The sequence below is a fragment of the Aricia agestis genome, chromosome 2 (genome assembly GCF_905147365.1).
Source record: "Aricia agestis chromosome 2, ilAriAges1.1, whole genome shotgun sequence".
Classification (NCBI taxonomy): domain Eukaryota; kingdom Metazoa; phylum Arthropoda; class Insecta; order Lepidoptera; family Lycaenidae; genus Aricia; species Aricia agestis.
The window spans coordinates 13,523,874-13,545,532 of NC_056407.1; the positions used below are offsets into that span (position 1 = coordinate 13,523,874).

The 21,659-nt window shown below is 35.3% G+C and overlaps 1 protein-coding gene across 2 annotated transcripts in view; it reads left to right on the top strand.

The window, feature by feature from the left end:
* LOC121739932 (gamma-aminobutyric acid type B receptor subunit 2) overlaps positions 1 to 21,659 on the top strand; it is a 148,208-nt gene that overhangs the window by 117,580 nt on the left and 8,969 nt on the right. Inside the window, exons 5-12 of one of the 2 annotated variants that reach the window (XM_042132554.1) lie at positions 8,448 to 8,560; positions 9,078 to 9,240; positions 12,924 to 12,989; positions 15,031 to 15,207; positions 15,638 to 15,868; positions 16,806 to 16,866; positions 17,817 to 18,045; positions 20,415 to 20,550. In XM_042132554.1, coding sequence (XP_041988488.1) covers positions 8,448 to 8,560; positions 9,078 to 9,240; positions 12,924 to 12,989; positions 15,031 to 15,207; positions 15,638 to 15,868; positions 16,806 to 16,866; positions 17,817 to 18,045; positions 20,415 to 20,550 — 1,176 coding nt within the window. The remainder of the gene's footprint in view (positions 1 to 8,447; positions 8,561 to 9,077; positions 9,241 to 12,923; positions 12,990 to 15,030; positions 15,208 to 15,637; positions 15,869 to 16,805; positions 16,867 to 17,816; positions 18,046 to 20,414; positions 20,551 to 21,659) is intronic. The other variant, XM_042132556.1, reaches the window with a different exon arrangement.

The window sequence follows — 21,659 nt, forward strand, 5'->3', positions numbered from 1 at the left end:
TAAGAATTTGCCAAAAATTTCATTATTCCGCTTCCGCTACGAAAAATACTGATGATACATCAAAATAATGTTATGCATGTTTATAGTACTCATCATTATCTACAAAAAAGCCCGGGGCAGATTATATCTATCTTTTATAGTTAACGAATAATAACCATTACTTTCATTAAAAAAAATATTTCATATCATCTCCTTCTAGCGTGACTTTTTTTGCATATTCATTATTAATCCTTACCTCTTTAAATATCAAAATATTAATTAGAATTATGTTAAAAATAAAATTGTCCTTTAAATTATTAACATGGGGCAAATACTTTAGAAGTAAGGACAGTTTGATTAAAGCTCAAAACAAGGCGCCCGCGCCGACGCGGCAACGGCGGCGGCTACCACGAATGAGTAATGGAAAATATTATATTTGCAAGTCAAACGACCGGCTATCGATCTCATCTAGATCTTCCAAATATGCTGGAGAGATGATAGTGCCTAAATGTGTGGGGAATACAGAAAGTACTGACGAAGGACTGACTGTTTTGCAGGCCCATGAAACGAAGTTCGCGGAGTCGAGTAGTTCTTAAAAATTTCTACATTTTAGGGCACTTACGTACCACCACAGCCTTTATTTACATGAAAAATTGAGATGAGTATTTATTAGAGTAATTATTCAATAGCAGTCTTCTTCATCCGAGATTTTCTCTGATCCATTGTGGTATTTTAAATAGCATTTTAGATATTATTTTTGGGAATTATGTCACTTTTACATAATTTTAGTAAATCTTTATGTTTGTTGCCTACCTGTTTAATAGCAAAATGCCAAGAAAGTCTTTAGGCTTTATTGCGGCTACTAGTCACCAATTCGCACAACCATGAAAAATATGATTAATAAATAAAAAAATATATTAATTCATTGTGAATGACATGTGCCAACAAAAACCTAATTTTCGCAGAAAAATAACCCATTTTAAAGCCTTCTAAAATTTCTTAAAAGTCGGTAAGCGACGAAAGATATGGTACAAACTACAAGCAACATTTAATCAATAATAAAAATAAATGAAATGATTATGATTTAGTACTACCGACATTTTACCAATTTATAAATCCAAATAACAATGTCGGAAGTGGCACTACCGACAGTTTAATCATTTATAAAACCGATTAAAAATGTCGTATGTGGTACTACCGATATTTTACACATTTGAAAAACCGGTTAAGAACGTTGGATGTGGTACATCCAACAATTTTAAGTTACCTACGATAAATTAATGTTGATGAAGTTAAGAATTCATCTCATAATCAAATCTAAAGCAATAAAACATAAGCTATACTGTTAAAAATATTTGAAAAATATTACAAAGAATAGTGAATACAATTTTCTGCACATTAGCGTTAGCTTTGGACATAATATTACCATTAGCATTTTTTGCCTTTTACTATATTTTTCTTCATTTCGTTGAGTACCAAGTTTTAATTGGCCGTGCTGATCTTGTAGACATTGAAAATGGCGTCAAAAAGTATAAAAATATAACTACGGTAGCAAAAAAACAAGTGACAGCGCGACGTCAATTCCCTCCGTTAACATCGTGCGCTCTTACTCGCTTCCACGTCCCGTTAATAACGTAGGTAGTGACTATCCGACATTGTTAGCGGGCTATCTTAGTAATATACGACATTTTTAATGTGGCTATCTCAGAAACTATGCATAATATAATTTTTTTCTTTTCAGCTCATGATAGCCTAGGTTATAAGGGCATATTTTAAAAAATAAAATAAAAATGTCGATTTTGCACATCCGACATTGGTAATAGTCATGGGCGAAACGTTGTCCCCTGTTTCCTCCCTGGATAATGCTAGTAGAGTTATAATTTTTTTCCTGAATATCTACGGCCACTAATACAAAGCTATAGATATTACACGTACTTTTTTTTCATTTCTCTAGCCCCTGGTTTATCCTCTTAAGATTAACGTCACAAGCCGATAACGGTGACGTCACAACTAATGTACATCGGTATTAGGTCACACTAGGAAGTTAGAGTTTAAGAAGATTAGAAGCCGGCTACGGCTAATGTACTCTACTTCTAACGCCTTTACCGTTAGTGGAAGGTAAACTTGTATAACTTACTAAAAAAAATATTTACACATCAAACTGTGCGAGGTATTTTGTCTTTGTCTGGCATGTAGGAAACATTAAATGACAGATAAATACAGCGAATTTTGAATATAGTCGTATTTAAACTATACGGTGCCTTTATTGACGTGGGAGAGCCATGCTTCGGCATGAATGGGCCGGCTCGACCGGAGAAATACCACGGGCTCACAGAAAACCGGCGTGAAACAGCGTTCGCGCTGTGTTTCGCAGAATGAGTGAGTTTACCGGAGGCCCAATTCTACCCTTTTCCCTTCTTTACCCTCCCATATTTCCTTCCCTACCCTCCCCTATTCCCTTCCCTACCCTCCCCTATTACCCTATTTCCTCTTAAAAGGCCGGCAACGCACCTGCAGCTCTTCTGGATGCTGCGAGTGTCCATGGGCGACGGAAGTTGCTTTCTATCAGATGACATGTTAGCTCGTTTGCCCCCTTACTTCATAAAATAATAATAATTATTATTATTAGGATTAGGCTTAGTTTAGGCTCGTAATGGAAGATTTTTTTCTCCATTCGGCCACCAGACACATCTGTAATGGCATCGTAGAATCCAATTTCTAAATACCTTCTCGCATCGAGTCGCAAATATCGCTAAGCAAAGCAAGAGCCCGAGCGTCACGAGTTTCCCCATACAAAAGTGAAAAAAAAATTTGGTCTTTCAGAGCTGCTACTTTCACAGTGAACTCTCTACAAGGAACATGTACACACCTTAAGTATTATCACTTATTTTTTAACCGACCTCCAAAAACGAGGAGGTTATACGTTCGGCTGTGGATATATTTTTTTTAATGTATGTTCAACGATTACTCCGCCGTTTGTGAACCGATTTTCAAAATTTTTGTTTTGTTGTCTAGGGTATTACTCCAATTTGGTACCATGTTCTGAAAAGTGGTACCTGATGATGGGATCCATGAGTAATCGAGGGAACTCCTCAAAATTCAAATGGAAACATATGATTTTTTTGGTTTCATATGAAGTATTCCAGGCATTTGTTACCAAAAAGTAAGATTTTGCACCAGGATATACCATGGTTCGAAGGTGGTGAACAGAACTCCTTACTCCTTATATATACATGTTTGGGGGTTTCGGCGTTGTCTTAAGAACTGAAAGCATATACTACTGTGCAAATTTCATTAATCATCATCATCATCACCACCATTCCACCATACATCCATGAGTAATCGAGGGAACTCCTCAAAATTTATATGGAAACATATAGTGATTTCAATTTTTTATGAAGTATCCTAAGCATATGCTACCAAAAAGCAAGATTTTGCAATAAGATATACCATGGTTCCGAAGGTGCTAAGAGAACTCCGGATTCCTTATAAATACAAGTTTGGGGGTTTCGGAGTTGGTTTAAGAACTGAAAGCATATGCTACTATGCAAGTTACATTCATTATCATTATCACTACCACCAGTCACCACACCATGAATTATCTAAGTAATTATAAGTTATAACCCTTATTATTGGTACTTTTAATCGTCTTTAAGAATGAAACCCGAATTTGTCGAACGATTTACAAAATTATAATGTTATTTCAATATAAATGATTCGATATTGGTGTTTAGGTTACCAAGTTAGCAATTTGATCATAAGATCTATGAGGTATGTTATTCTCCTTAAAATTTATAAGGACGATTATAGTTATATTTGAGCATAATATTATATTATGTTGAGCTGATGAGTTTCCATGAGTGTAATGATAGAAATAAATTCACTGAACAGTACTTTAGAGCCTTTAAAGACAGGCGTATGAACATTAATTTTATCATTGCTTGATTAAGAGCGAGCTGTCGGATCCAAAGTCACTAAGCATAAACATTGGTCTGTACAGAAAACCAGCTGATTAAATATGACTTAAAAGAGTGAAATTATTATTTTTAACAAAAAATTAAAACCGACTTCCAGAGTAAAAACAATAATTATTTATAATGAACCAAAAAGTATTAAATAATTCTTACTCTTTAATGTGCCTAATGCTCTCTTAAAGCTCAACTATTTCTATGCATACAATCTTCATTATTTTGAAGTCAGTACCAGTCTTAAATATTAAAAATATTTTGTCATCTAAGAACTCAGCATTCTTAGCTGGTACCCTCTTCAAAATAATGAAGATTGTGTACATAGAAATAGTTGAGGTTTAGGAGAGTTATGCATAAACTACGCCTGTGAACTATGAGAAACGAACTAATTAAGTAATTACTAATATTAAGTATAAAGGCAAAGTCTGTAAATTGCATAGCAGAAAATATAATAGGTTTACTACAACAAACTTTTGCATTAGTGCCTTATTTTTTTAAATATTACAGGTCCCGCCAAAGCAAATATAATATTATTTCATTAATGAAATGTGATTAATTAATCTATTTTACTTCCAAACAGTTCCAAAACTAAACTCATTTAGAATTATTCTACACGATGACCTACCTGCGGTTCGGGAACTAGCCCGATGAAAACGGAAACAATAATTTTCATCATTTGTTTGCCTGTAATGTCTACATTCATCTAGAAACAAAGAAAAAATGTTGTGTGACTAGGGTTGCCAGGCGTCCGGATAAAGCCGGACACAGTCAGGCTTTTTGATTGCTTCTCCGGCCAAAATTAAGAGGAGTCCGGCTTTTGTAGAGCTTTGAATCGATAATTTTATATGAAAATCTACTATTTTTAGAAGGTGTTACACCTAATGAAATATATTTTTTTTAATAAAACAGAAAATTACGACCGTATTCCTACACTAATTAGGGCTTTCACCACTTTCTGATAAGGCTATCCACCAATTAACTTGAAAGATCAAGTATGGAGAATCTGTCAAAAAAGTTGTGAATAGCCTATTAGGCACTTTATCAGAAAGTGGTGAAACAGGCCCTTAGAGTTCAGATTCTAAGTACTCGATAGCAGGACTTTTTTTTACAAATGTCCGGCCAAGCTGGCTCCTTTGCCGGCTTTTTGGTTAAGGGTAACCCTAGTTGTGGCGTACATAACATGATAATTTTCTCAGTCCCTCCAATCCCATTCTTAGAAACGGTTGACTGGTCGACGAACAAGTACAAAGAAATATATGAGAATTCGTTTAAAATACATTAGGGGACGCTACGCTATATGTAGGGTAATTTCCAAAGGTGACATCGCGAGGAATTCTTATCTCGGATTCATATGTCACGGCAAAAAATATACAACGTTAAATCGGACGAAAAAAGTAGCTGAAAAGATCACAGTGTTTTCTGCTTCAGGAATTTTATCTCTGTCTGTTAGGCTTTCGCTCAAGTAAACACAAGATCTGTTTGAGCAGTGAAGCAAATTTTGAAGGTAAATACATGCCCTTTAACTTATGTTTGCATTTCTAATATGTGATATTTATCGTGGATTAATAAGTATAAACTCATAAAGTTGTCATCCACAAAAGAGCTTCGCTTGATTAAATAACTATGTAATTAAGTAAGTACTATAATTGATAAAAGACCCTTTTCAGTCATGGTGAAATTATAATTTATTTTTTATTTAAAGGGTGTCTACTAAACGAATATTTTAACATATTCTGCTAGGCATACTAAGTAAGAAACACCTAGGGTGTTTCTTACTTAGTATGCCTAGTATGCTTAAATAAAGAGACAAATGATCTGGGGGCACGGCAGTGTCCCAGCCAAGCTTTTTAGCAAAGGCACGGCCGTACCATACTTTTCTCGAAGCGGTTCGCGGCTTTTTCAGACCCCCTTTATCTTCGATGTTAACAAAGCTAGGGATTTAGAATTTCGGTCACTAGGAGCAAGTATTAAAACTAACTTAACCTCCAAATTACATGAAATTTTGATAAATAGTTTAATAGTTACAGATGGTCAAAGTTACTACATTTTGTCACTCACTGACTGAGACTTAGTACCTTGAAATTTGGTACCCTGATAGATCTTTATTCACAATGAAAGGAAAAATTATGAAAACGGCCAAGTACAAGTCGAACTGGCGTACATAGGGTTCCGTACCGTAAATTTGTATGGGAGCCCCCCTTAAAAAATAAGTTTATTTAATTGTTATGATTAATTATTAAAGTTAAAACACAGTTGAGTATTTTCTGAAATTTTCAAAAACCTTACTGTTACCGTTATGAATATAGAGCTAAAAACGGGAAAAATCGTGTTTGTTGTATGAGGCCCCCAATTAATAATTTATTTTATTTTAATTGGACTATTAGCTTTTAAACCGACACTAGAAATACATAATTTGTGAAAATTGCAACTATCTAGCTATTGCGGTTCTCGAGATCCAGCCTGGTGACATACGGATGGCCGACGGACAGACAGCGAAGACTTATTAATAATAGGGCCCCGTGTCCCGGTCCCGAAAAAAAAACCTTAAAAAAGATATGAAATCCCACCAAAACATGAAATGTAAAAGGAGCCAAGCAAAATATTGCATAGCCTTAATACTTCTGTCGTAAAAAGTTTTCAGATCACATTCAAGCCAAGCCTTCAACTTATTTTGTAATTTAAATCAACATTCAGTAAATGTATCAATAGATTTCTTTATTTCATAATTATTATAGTGGCTTGGCAATGATCACTAGAGAAATAATCAGCGACTAATTGCATTTATTGGGTACCATCGGCCACATGCGTCGTTACATACTAAAACAATTTACGCTTGCCGTCTGTGTAAGTATGAAATCCTCCAAATATGCAGTTTTATATTAATTGTTTCTCTTGTGCTCATTGCCAAGCCACTACAATAATAATAAAATAAAGAAATCTATTGATACATTTACTGAATGTTGATTTAAATTACAAAATAAGTTGAAGGCTTGGCTTGAATGTGATCTGAAAACTTTTTACGACAGAAGTATTAAAGCTATGCAATATTTTGCTTGGCTCCTATTACATTTTATGTTTTGGTGGGATAGTAAACATTATAAAATACACACTTAACTAAAAATGAACATTTAAAGGAGTTTGTAATAATTATAATAATTATTCATGTAATTATAAGTACTCAGTAAGCAATAACTATCATAGGACCTTATAAATACTTACTACTTCAAACCAAAGTCCTTGTACCAAAGTTTCTTTGGAACAGGGAGTCCAATTTGGTCGAAGTTCAAAGTCGTCATTTTCTCTTTCACTTGTAGTTAGAGATAACAATGTTAGACGGGATTTGGTAAACTTATGTATGTGCCTTCATATACGTTTAGTTTTTCTGGAATTATTGTTACATTGTTAACTAGATGACGAACTAGTTACTAGATGAACTCCGTTGCGTCAAAATTTGTTTATCGCGCGGGAACCGTACATTTTCCGGAATAAAACGTATCATATTATGTTCTTTCACGGGACTCAAAGTATATTTACACCAAATTTCATCAAAATCGGCTAAGCGGTTTGAGCGTGAAAAGGTAAAAGACAGACAGATACATAGACAAACAGACCCACTTTCGCATTTATAATATTAAGTATGGCTCATAAAGATAATGTACCTAGCTAGGTATATTAACTTTATGGTATGGATACTCTACACTAAATTACATACCTACCTTAGTATAATTTTTCATTGAAAAGTAACAATTCCCATGTATATTATTTATCAAAGCATTGAGCTTATTTTCCATCTTAATTTACTGAAATTAACCGTGAATGTTATTTTACGTGAAACATAAAGTATGCTATTTCAGTATAAACGTTTTAGCATCAAAGTAAGACTCCCGTATTCTATGACGTAGGCCGTTAAATTATTCACAACTCTTTCCACACCACTTTCATCTCTATTCAGAATTGTTTGAAAGAATATCGAACACAAATTACATCGCTGGAGGCTTCCGATCGAGCGAACTGCGAGTAGAATTCCCGAACGTACCTAAAATAATCCACGCACTGAAACCGCCTTCGCGCTTGTTAGGGTAATGGAATGTGTTCATATTTCGTATTTACTAAATCCATTTTCATTTTTCATCAGTTTTGTGTTTTACATCAATATGTAATACACATTATTAATATTTTTTGAAATACTTTTACAGTTATACAGCTATTTTGATTTCGTAGTTCAATAATAATTACAAGCTGTAAAAGCTTTCTCCAAATTACTGTTGAGTAATTTGGAGAAAAAGCTTTTTCTTTTACATTGTTATTACACTAACAACAAGCTTTTTCTCCAAATTACTATTGATTAATTTGGAGAAAAAGCTTTTACAGCTTGTAATTATTATTGAACTACGAAATCAAAATGTATAACTGTAAAAGTACTTCAAAAAATATTAATAATAAGTGTTTTTAAATCGTTTAGATTAGATCGACATAGATTGAACTGTACAACTTTTTCAGGTTTCTTTCGGCTCTACTTCCCCTGCGCTGAGCGATCGGTCTGAGTTCCCGCTGTTCTGCCGGACGGTGGCCCCCGACTCCTCACATAACACTGCCAGAATTGCTTTTATTAGGTACTTTATAAATTGTTTTTCTATAAAATGAAGCAATATATCTTTTATATATTATTTTTTACTGAAGTTAGCTAAAATAAGTCTATATAATATTATGTAAAGCGTGTTTGCTTCTGTCCAGGCTTTTTCCCTTTTACTTACAAAAATATTAACTTTGTTTTTAGTACTTTAATATGCAGCGTACCCACTACTGAAAACTGTAAGACTTTTTGTTATTGTCTGCTCATTAAAGGTCACATGACGAACAAAGACTGCGGACCTAAGAAACGTTATGAAAATGTATTTCTTAGTTTTTAACTTTAGAGGTTCAATAGTTGACTCCCTGACAAAAATGTATCTGTATTCTATAAGTTGAATCATAGGCAGATGACGGACCTACGTAAATTGGATTCTTCAAACCCAGCCATTGACATACATAACCCGACCGAATGAGGAAGTCCGCCATCAGTATATGAATCAACTTCTTCGTAATGCTATGTCAAAATATAATATAATCGAAACACAAACAATCTAACAGGCAATTCGGTTGGGACACAGTGACGGCGTTCTCCCAGAATGAGGAGGTGTACTCCCTGGGGGTGAACGAGCTGGTGACTCAGCTCGAGACCGCCAACATCACTTGCGCCGCGTCCATCACCTTCGCCGAGACTGACTTCAAGGAGCAGCTGCTACAGCTTAAAGTAAACTTAATACAATCATTTATAATATTTACATATAATATAGACCTATACAGAATACATACCATTATTACTGACATATAAGTACGTAGTACTTATTACCTCAGTGACCATTATAGATATTTAGGCAGATTACCCAACTTATTTGGTCGGGTAATATCAAGTCAATTTTAGTTGTCTATGGCTAGCCCTAGCCTTCGCATATTAAGTACGTATATCCGCCATTTGCCTAAGATTCAATTCCTCTAATATGGCATTTTACACGTTTTAAGTCTTGGTAATAAAAACGAAGGCTAATTTCTCTTCAAAATGTTGGTGAATGGGAGCCGGAGGAGATATTTATTGACCTACTTGTCGAAAATACCAAGAGTATCTTTGGTATAATTATGCTCAGAATCAATTAAGGTATACCATCTTAAAACTCAAACTCAAATGTTTTATTCAGAACAAATTTTTGCTAATGTTCTCTGAAAGTCTACATGATGCCTACCACCGGTTCGGGAACTAACCCGGCGAGAAGAACCGGCATAAGAAACTTGCACGGGGCCCACTTTTTAACCGACTTCCAAAAACGTGGAGGTTATACGTTCGGCTGTGGATTTTTTTTTTTTTACCAAAAAAATCAATTCTTAAGTATTCTTACTCCCTTCCTCCTAATACGAGATGGACTTTCCATTAGCTCTAGCTAAGATTTGTTAAGCTTAAGCAACAGTGCTATTCATAAATTATAATCGCATCATACATTGCTTCTTAGCGATACATTTTTGATGAAGCGTACAGAATTTCTTATTTGGGTAATTACGCGTAAAAGGGACGACACTGCAAGTCGCAACCGTTCAGAGTTATTTTACCTCTGACATGAGCATAATGCCGAAAGAACAAAGAACATTTTCGTAGAAACTTCATAGCTCGGGTCGAACTAGCTCGTTTAAATCATGAATGGTGAATACAGGTCACGTAAACGTGTCGTGAACGCTACGGATAATGCTCCGTTCGCGTTTTGTGAATCGCAAGATTTGCTTACTGCGGCGTGTGTACAGGTGTACAGAGATTATCTGGGTTTGACTGTGCAAAATGAACATTTTACATCTACAAATAGAAAGACTTTTATAATTGCACAGTTAATTATAACAAAATATATACTTACAAAGTCAAAAAGCATCCGAATTTCTGTAGTAAATTTTTATGATTTGCTCGTTCGTGGATAGGTTGTTCGTTGGTGTACTCCACCATGATAAAAATGTTGTCTAATAAGTAAAATGACAGTAACAGTTCGATGTTTAGTGAAAGGGTACGTCCACAAACTAAATTGAAAATTGTCAAGTCCCTATAATTGGAAACCCCTTTATTAGTCCAAATACGCTTAAGCTAAACTAATGCGTTTGTGCTACTCCTCTATAGTCTTAAGTAGGTATTAATAAAAGTATTCAATTATATTAATTACCCATTTAGTGGTAAGTATCATCTGTTGTAGAAATTACACAACGAATATCTAATGTTGATTTGATTTACATATCCCCAGAAGTATAGAACAATATAATATTCATTATTGGAACGAAGTTCTTGCTCATACTCGGTCTAAACGCCAGGAAATCCTGCACAGAATTTCCCGTAAAAGACTAAGTATTGTAGACCACAGCTATTAAATTAAAATTCAAGAATTACGCCCGCACTCAAAGACATTCAATGAATTTAACTTTATTAAAAATTAAATGGAAAGTTTGACCAAAAACCGTAAGAGTAGTTTGCTTGACAGAAATTTTTGGAAACTAATAAATATTTAAATTAAGTAATCATTAACTGCCTCTGAGTATGATCGTTATGAAGCTAATAGGGATTTACTTAACTTCCTTACATGGTAAAATTTTAATTATCTTTTGTTTCACTGAAAATCGACATAAAATAGTTTAGCCGTTAGCCGTGTGAACTGTGAATAATGAAGTAGACTATAATGGATAAAGTTTTCTGCCTGCCCCAAATCCCAATGTTCCTCATTACTAATGAACGGAAATCAACACACTCATGTTAAACGAACAACAACAAAACTTGTACAATATATCATGGTGTCTATGCTGCTATTAGAAAATAAAAGAATTAATTTACATGATGACGTTGTGGCGGTACCCACAATTCGCCTAACTTTCCTGCATCGCGCTATCGAAGTTTCGTAGAACGGCAAGATATATACAACGTCTGAAATGACGTCAGTGGGCTTCGGCCTGACCGAGCATGCTATCTCGCTCGGTCGGAAGATCTTCCTTTTCGGCCGCCACTAACAACGTTAAATTGGTGACCACCGACAAGAACACGCATCCTTCTGGACATGAATCATCATCAACACTCCCCGCCCCTCCGCACCACGTCAGCAGGCATCAAGCATAACCGGCTACCTTATCACGTAAAAATAGCGATTAACAATCCACTAGCAATAATCGCGCGAGTGATTGCTGGGTGTCATGAATGTCACAAACAATGGTGTCATGTATAGTGATCGATTGCAATCGTATTGTTTTGGATGATACGTGATACGAAATTGCGATTTTGGAGCAATTATCGCGCAATAATTGCTATCGCATTGCTCTCGCAAGATACGTGATACGGGGGCGGGTTGCCTCGACCATAAGCCGCGTTGGAGGTCCGCGCCGGTCGAACCCGCGTCTGGCTTGAACGGGACAGCCATAGGCTACAACGACCGGTCAGCAAGCAGAGCACGGGGTCCCTCTCCTGGTCATTGCACGCGTAGCTTCAGCCCACACCTGACAACACAAGCGCATCGAAGAATACCACAGGTCTTCGGGGGGGAGTGATGTGGCGGTACCCACAATTCGCCTAACTTTCCTGCATCGCGCTATCGAAGTTTCGTAGAACGGCAAGATATATACAACGTCTGAAATGACGTCAGTGGGCTTCGGCCTGACCGAGCATGCTATCTCGCTCGGTCGGAAGATCTTCCTTTTCGGCCGCCACTAACAACGTTAAAACGTAAAGGTTTTTTAATACGGCTGATCCTAAAATATAAATAGATCAAACAACCCAAATCGCAATCTTTTTACTATTGGCTTCTTCAATTTTTGTTTGAAAATACTGGGAAAGCCAAGAATAATATTTTTTGTAATATGAACTCTATAAGAACAACTAGTAATAGAGTGTTTTTCGTTTTTTTACAATTAGGAGGTTGGCACGTCGTCGACATATACATAAGGGTCACTGCAGATATACAATTTCAAGTTGGCGGACTATCAAAATCAAAATTGTTTTATTTCTGAATAAATTTAAAATAAATGTTTTCAGAATGTCCTACATGATGCCTACCACCGGTCATCGTACAACCAAATTGCGTTGTTTCACAATTTAATTGGACAACTTTTTAATATTTTGTAGGAAATCGGAAAGGAAGGCGATTCTTATACGATTGGTGTCCAATTATTTAGTTGTACAATTTAGTTGGATGCTATGTGCGAGCTCTCATAAGTCGCTATAGCTATTGGTATACTTTGCGATTTAGATGACCAACTTGAAATTGTAAGTCTGCGGTCGCTCTTATGCCTCTCTTAGATATTATATAACTCATTCTAAAAGGTAAATAATTATAGGATAACATTTGCCTACCTCCTTTCCATCAAAGAATCACGAGCACTTGAATATAAAAGATTGAATTTAATATGAGTGAAAACATTTTCATGCAGAACCTGGATACACGGATCATAATAGGAAGCTTCTCTCAAGATATGCTGCCAAAAATATTTTGTGAGGTGAGTCGAAAGGCGGGAATAAGTGGAATGCCTGGGACAGAGCAAAATATTTATTATGTCGTGAGTGCTACGTAAAATGTTTTCTGAGACGTTGGCCTTCACTTTTTTGTTGGCATCTCATAATATTATTTTTTTATACCGTACTTACAGTAATTGTTCATTTCGTAAAAGTCATGTGTTTGTTTGTATGACGAATATAGAGGATACGAATGGCTAAAACTAAAAAAACATCGGCCAAGTGCGAGTCGGACTCACGCACGTAGGGTTCCGTACCGTTATAGAGCGAATATTTTTTCTGTGGGAGCCCCCTTAATTATTTATTTTATTTAAATTTTATAATTACTTAAATATTAAAGCACACGTATATAATTAAAGATTTGGTGAAAATTTCAAGTGTCTACATGTTGCCATTATGGATCACGAACAAAATAAATTAATAATATTAATTATAGCGACACCAGAAATACACAAGCTGTGAAAATTTCAGAAGCTACAGCGGTTCTTGAGATACAGCCCGGAGACAGACAGACAGATGGACAAACATGGAAGTCTCAGTAATAGGGTCCCCTTTTTACCCTTTGAGTACGGAACTCTAATAAATCAGGCGCAGGACCGATTCTATATGCCTGACCAATAGTCTATTTTATAATATTATGTTTGTTGTCTTGTTTGCCTGTTTTGGCAGGCAATTCGAAATCCAAAATGTAAAAAGCCCATCTGATCAGCATTCTGCACGCTTAGCATAGCCACCATGGAAACACATTTTATTTCTTCAAAAGACTAGACAAAGTGACAGATCGATAAATTAATCTGTCATTATGTCTCTAAAATCTGTCAGTATTTTTCTCGTTTCTACTGTAGTACTAAGCCTGTGGGCGGTAAATAATAATAACAAGTACCTATTATAATACATAATATTATAATGTCTTTGTAACCGAGTTTCAGCGTCCTTATTCGATAGAGATGGATTGTGCCATTAATCATATTTATAGACGTATCTAATATTTATTGGGAGAATCGACGTCGAAGCATATAAAAATATCATTGTATCGTTAAATATGTAATGCTCAACCATAATCTTTCCGCTCTTATTATACATAATATTCTTACATAAACTTGGCCATTTCATATTACTTAGTTGACACGTTAATGTCCACCACAAGGAGAGTCGTAAACTGACCATTAATATTGTCGTGACCATAACAATTAAGTACTTCTTTAACCTAACTTATTTTACGTTTTTTTAAATTATTTATTGTGGGTAAATAGTAAATACCTAAAGGTTAGAAATGACTGCTGCCAAGACTCTACTGTCCATTTGTTTGCCACCAGCGCAAAGGAAAGTTTGTCTTTGCCATGATAGCATAAAAGCTGTATTGTAACATTTCATACAATATTAATTTAATATAAAAAATTCTATACTTAATTTAATTCAATAGAGAGTCTAAAACTATAACATAATTAATTATAAGGCTTTTTTCTTCATGTTCTTCAAATATTTGAATTTTGAAGCCTGCAGGCACGGTGCGTGAATTCGAGTAAGATTCGAGTTAAAAGTAATTGATCTACCTGTGCGTGGAACCTCTGAAAACGTTTTTTGAAGATTTTAATAAAGTGATTAATATTTAACCCTGTTGTAAGTACAGAATAAAGCTGTTCTGTGTTCATCGTATTTAAATAAAGGTTTTATATAGAGAAAAGAAGATTTGCTAAAATTGTTTTCTTTTTCATTGTTGTTAGCGGTCACGTTACCCAACTATTTTTCCGTAGAAAATGACTAGGGACAACGGTCATACAAAGATATTTTTCCGCCATTATTTTACAATAATATTCGCAGACAAAAAGTTTTATATAAAATGTTATAGTGGCAAAGAAGATATTTGTGACCATTGTCTAGCCGCCATAGTTATAATAAAAATACAGACTACTTAGTAGCAACAGACGGACAGTAAAGTTTCAGTTGTAGTATCGTATTTTATACCTTTCGGTATACTAGACCCTAAGAAGTAGCCATAACGAAATGTATCTTTCGAGACCGCAGGCTTTCAACCTGGGTATGTTCGGGGCGGAGTACGCGTGGCTGGTGTCCGGGGAGCCCCCGCGGATCCGGGGCTCCACCCCGTGTCCCCGGGCGCACCTGGCGAAGGCTCTGGAGGGCCTTGTCTCCGTCACCGCTCATAGAGGCATCGTCGGCGGCGGCGAGTCACTTTCGGGGTTGGTTAGTGATTGATGACGCTTTTTTGAAACGATGGCTGTAAGAATCCACGAGATAGGCAAGGAACTTTTTATTGGCGTATCTGAATGTATGTGAATTATGAAGTTTCTTGCCTAGCCTTGTGGCTTTTAGTATAGTGCATCTTAACTTCTTTAGACGTTAAATATAAATCGATTTATTCATATAATAGTTTTGTTTAAAATTTAGTTCCAACTTCTGTGCTGTCGTTTGCGCTATTTTAATGAGTAAATCGTTACAGCTCTAACTGCAGAAACCAATTATACAACTCTTTGAATAGATGTTCATTAATTTCTTGCGCCGATGCTTCTACAACAGTCCTGTTGTTAATTTAAAGCAGAGAAACATTTAACAGGCAATCAGTTCCGTGTTATTTGAACGAGCTACGGTTTTAATTGCTTTCTGTTATTCTTAGACGAATGAAATGTTCCACCGAGAAATGGAAGGAGAAGGAGTGGCGGTGTCTCAGAATGCCCACTACACGTACGATGCAGTTTGGGCAATTGCTCTCGCGTTGAGCAAGTCGGAGGTGCTGTGGAAAAACCAAAATGCGAATCTCAGTTTGACACACTTCGACTACAACAGGAAAGAGATGGCAGAGGAGTTTTTAAGTCAGATCGGCAATTTGAGCTTCCTCGGTATTTCGGTAAGTTGCAGATATTCAATTTGAGTAATATCGCTTTGATATTGCACATGCATGTTGCCACAATAGACATAACGACCAGTAGTTCGACTGGAAAGAGACGGACAGGTTTCAATATCTGTCAAATTCGTCGGGTTTCACTAGGATTATGAACGGAATGAATAAATTTTTAAATATTAAAAATAAAGTTTTCAAAATTGGATTCTGACAATTTTAATCGCATGTGCCAAAACAACAAACAACAATACGACCAAAGAGGAACACGTCCAGCGAATATGTCATAGTTTTAAATTCGTAGGTAACAAGTTAACAACCCTATCGACGATTTTCGTCATAATACGTCAAATTTAAAAATTTCAACATCAGTTCTAAGTCGGCATACTCTATCATTCTGTCTACTCTGATGTTGCTATTCAAAAAATGTCAGACAAGAACCTACTCAATTTTGACATAAAAGGAAATATCGTTTTATTATATCTAATAGAATAGCTTGTTTGAATACAGTATTGAATTTTATTTTTCGAATATTTTTCCCCTTTTCCACTGCACGGCTCGCTGGCAAACCGACATGAAAATACTGCATAAAGTGTCATTGAGGTTTTCAATGCGCTGAAACCGATGTAAAGCATTTTCTAAAGCGTCCACTCTTTTAAAACTTTTCAATACTATTTTTAAATACACATACGTTCAGTTCAGAGCACAACTTGATGTGACAAAATATTATTTTTAAAAATGTTGACTGTTGGCCTTACTTTGCTCGATTTTAATTAAGGCTCGTCATATGGTGCGGGAAATAATGAAAACAAACCCACATGTAATAAAGCCACATTGCGGCGTAGATTGCGTAATGAACACAATTTTCGCTTCATTTAGAAATGCTGTCTGGGCAAAATATAATGATTCGTAATATTCGTCCGCTGAAAATAATATTCGGTTTCAGGGCCCCGTATCGTTCAATGGGGCGGACAGAATAGGGGTGTCAGCGTTCTACCAGATACAAGGTAAATGTTTGAGAAGATATCATAACGCTAGCAGACTATGTGCATTTTACGCGAAAATTAGCTAAATAAAATGTGGAGAGAATTTAAATGTTTTGCTTTTACACTGGTTACTGGTAACTTCGTTTAACTTAATTTGGTTATGCGGGTACTGTATACATTTGTATGGTTAAAAACTTGGGTGGAATTTTAAAGGCATCTAAGTATTAAATGTCAGAATGTAACAACACAACAAGGATAGTTATTTTAAAATGATAATAATCTTTCCTAAATAGAGACTGCACAATTTCCAAAGAGGAACATTTTCTATTACTAAATTTCAAATATGCCTTTCACGATAGGAAAACATATTTTGTGTAAACAACAAGTATCTATTTATATAAATATAATATTAAGTATATATATATATATATATATATATATATATATATATATATATATATATATATATATATATATATATATATATATATATATATATATATATATATATATATATATATATATATATATATATATATATATATATATATATATATATATATATATATATATATATATATATATATATATATATATATATATATATATATATATATATATATATATATATATATATATATATATATATATATATATATATATATATGAAAAAAAATTCGTCTTTCAGAGCTGCTACTTTCACAGTGAACTCTCTACAAGGAACACGTACACACCCTAAAGTATTATCACTTATTTTTGTTACACACTGTATATATATATAGTTGTTGGACTTTCAAAATTCTTACAGCCTTACTGCCTTTAGGGCAACGCTCACTTGAGACACAACAGTCGTTCTTGAATATTTTTTTTGTGGATGCGCCCCATGTTCTATGTAGCAATAGTGTTTAGACTATCATGTATAAAGATAAGCTCTCATCCTCACTTACAAACAAGGCTGTTACATGTTTTAGGTGGTCGTCCAAAAACCGTTGCCCTATACACATACGGTACAAAAATGAGCTGTCCCGAGTGTGTAAAGCCGCAATGGGCGGGAGGGATACCTGCCGCCAGAAGGGTGCTAGTTCTCAGAATAGACTCTGTATGGGTTCCCGCTAAAATTGCCGTGGCAGTATTATCAGGAGCCGGCATAGCCTTGGCCATAGGCTTTTTAGCCTTCAACCTACACTACAGTAAGCGCAGGTAATAAACCCCTATTTTTAAAACACCGTCACAGAATACAGAAAGTCGGTCGCCACGTGTATCGGCTGACTTGAATAAGTAATGAGCAGTCTGGACCATAATGTTGGTTGTTTACTATACATCAGTCGATGATCAACCCTTTTTCAACTAACTTCCAAAGAATTTGATCCGCTTTGCTTTGGGAGCCCTATTTTTTTCGACTGAAAGTTATGCTATTTACTTTTAATCGGAAAAAGCATAGCTGTTATTGGTAATGCCTAACGAGATCGTACAGCATAGTTAGGTATTCAAAAAAATCTTTACTTATAAAATTACATGTCCTGACTGACTGACTGATTCATCATCGCTGAGCAAAAACTGTTAAAGTTACAGCAACGAAATTTGGTGAGTAGGGTTGTTTTATTAAGTAGACACCCACTAAGGAATGAATTTTGAAAATAGGGGTTGAAAGTTTGAATGAAAGTCCGTCATTTCTTGAGTTAGAAACATGAAACTTTATTTTTGGGTTACTGATTAAAAATGAATGGATATGTATTTAAGCGTTTTTGGAAATTCTACATCCAAGGGGGTGAAATTGGGGTTGAAAGTTTGAATGAAAGTCCGTTATTTCTTGAGTTAGAAACATGAAATTTTATGTTTGGGCTACGTGTTTAGGCGTTTCTGGAAATTCTACCCCGAGGGGGTGAAATAGGGGTTGAAAGTTTAAATGAAAGTCCGTCATTTCTTAAGTTAGAAATATGAAAGTTTATTTTTGGACTGCTGATTAAAAATGAATGGATAGGTATTGAAGCGTTTTTGGAAATTCTACCCCCAAGGGAGTGAAATTGGGGTTGAAAAGTTGAATGAAAGTCCGTCATTTCTCGAGTTAGAAACATGAAACTTTATTTTTGTGCTACTGATTAAAAATGAATGGATACGTATTTAAGCGTTTCTGGTAATTCTACCCACAAGGGGTGAAATTGGCGTAGAAAATTTCAATTAAAGTCCGTCATTTCTTGAGTTAGAAACATGAAAGTTTATTGACGTTTGCGTTTGACGTTTGCTTAAATAGGGTCCCGTTTTAACCTTTGTATAAGGAACCACAAAAAGGGGAAAATTATCGAACTTTGTTATTATATTATATTATTATGTTAAGGCGGACGAAGTCGCGGGCAACAGCTAGTCAAATATATTATTCCAAGAGGCATTTAAATCAAGTTATTTTTTTTTTATGAAATAAGGGGACAAACGAGCAAACGGGTCACCTGATGGAAAACAACTTCCGTCGCCCATGGACACTCGCAGCATCAGAAGAGCTGCAGGTGCGTTGCCGGCCTTTTAAAAGGAAATAGGGTAATAGGGCAGGGTAGGGATGGGAAGGGAAGGGAAAAGGGGAGGGTAGGGAAGGGAATAGGGTAGGGGATTGGGCCTCAGTAAACTCACTCACTCGGCGAAACACAGCGCAAGCGCTGTTTCACGCCGGTTTTCTGTGAGAACGTGGTATTTCTCCAGTCGAGCCGGCCCATTCGTGCCGAAGCATGGCTCTCCCACGTATAAACCTATTTTATATTTTATAAATTTTGTTAGGTCTCCAATTTAAAGCCCCTCATATTATAATATTTAATATTAAGAGGATACACCAGGGGCTAGAGAAATGAAAAAAATACGTGTAATATCTATAGCTGTCTCCCTTACCTCAAGCCTATACCGCAGAACGCGATAGAGACAACTGCAGAAAATCAACGATTCGTTGTCCCCTGATTCCTTCTCCAAAGCTTAAACTTTTTTCATTAAAGATTAAAGAAAGGCTTGAGCTGTGTTCCTATGTTTTTTTTTTTGTATAATCTAGCCAAATCTATTTTCTGGATGTTTGAACACAGCGGAAAATCTGGCAATTTTTTTGGGTTTTTGAACGTTCATATCTTATTTAATAATTAAAATATGAAAAAAAAGAAAACATAGGGACATTGTATTAGTGGCCGTAGATATTCAGGAAAAAATTATAACTCTACTAGCATTATCCAGGGAGGAAACAGAGGACAACGTTTGTATGGAAAAAAGGGCGGTGTGGACTCTAATGTTACGTATTTTGCAAGTTAGAACCCTTCGTAATATTTTATACAGACGCCTTACAATATCATATAGCTAGCGAAATTCAAGAGGTTTCTATCGATAATGCAGGCGGTGGATTTACACGCAATACGTGCTTTTCAGTTAGTCCTGGGTATATGCCAAACTAATAATAATATCTTAGAATATACCTTCTCGCATGGAAACACTGACAATTAAGTTTATGACAAAACGAGTAAGGACCACCCTTACAGAAACCCTACCGTGTTTCTCCTAACGGAAAGGACTGTACGTGTATAAACCCTTATACATTTTTACAGGTCTATCAAACTGTCATCACCTCGTTTGAACAACATGACCCTTATTGGGTGCGTGCTGGTGTACACTTCTGTAGCTCTACTGGGTGTCGACAATTCTAACTTGCCGCCGTATATACAGTTCTCTGCCGTGTGTACCGTAAGTATTTGTCTAGGACTTGATTAATTTATTCACCCGAGTTGAGTTGATATTCGATAATGATCTATTAATCTATATATTAATACGTGAGCCAAAAACTTTGTAAGTATCTCTTTTGACGGAAAATGAGTAAATGTAGGTGAATGAAATTTTGCACAGTTATAGTTTATATGGTAAAGGAGTGCATCGAGCTAATATTAATAATATTATTTTGAAATTTTGCTTTTAACATTGCGCACACTACAGCACACACACTAGGAAAAATTACAGATTTTTGAGTGACAAGCCTATACATACGAATTATACTCTTTTATTTATGGTTGAAGTCTGTTGACAACAAGTTGACAAATTGAAAATGGATTATAGTTTTTTTATTGAATCTGAGATACTATTAGACAATGCTTACACGGCCAGTCTGAGTCCCAGAGACAAAAATTGAAAAAAATATGATTAAGTCAATATTTTTTTACAAAATATAGGTAGTAGTCCTAATGTCGTTGAAACTAAGGTCGAATTTCGACCATAGGGCGATATCTAGTTATTATAAAGAGGTAAGATATTTTTTGTAGGTACATAGCCCATCTGTCATAAAACATTCACAAATTATAAGGATTATTAGAAGAAGAAATCTCTTATAGACGTAGATAAGTACGCCACTGCATTAATATAACTTGGAAATGTGTCTTTTTTAGTTCTGTGCATAGATAATAAATAAAATAATCGGTCAAGTGCGAGACGTACTCGTGCACGAAGGGTTCCGCAATCCGTACCATCATAGAACAAAATTAGGCCAAAAATTGTGTTTTTTTTTGTATGGGATTACTCCCTTAATTTTTATTTTATTTTAATATTGTTATTAAATATTAAAGTACACATATAACTAAGGATTTTGTGAAAAATTCAAGTACCTACCTACCTGTTGCCATTATTGAAATCTAAGCAAAAATGCCAAAAAAATCACGTTTGTTGTACGGGAGCCCCCTTAAATTTTAATTTCATTTTGTTTTTATTAGTATTTGTTGTTATAGCAGTAACAGATACACACAATCTGTAAAGATTTCAACTCTCTAGCTATAACCGTTCTTGAGTTACAGCCTGGAGACAGACAG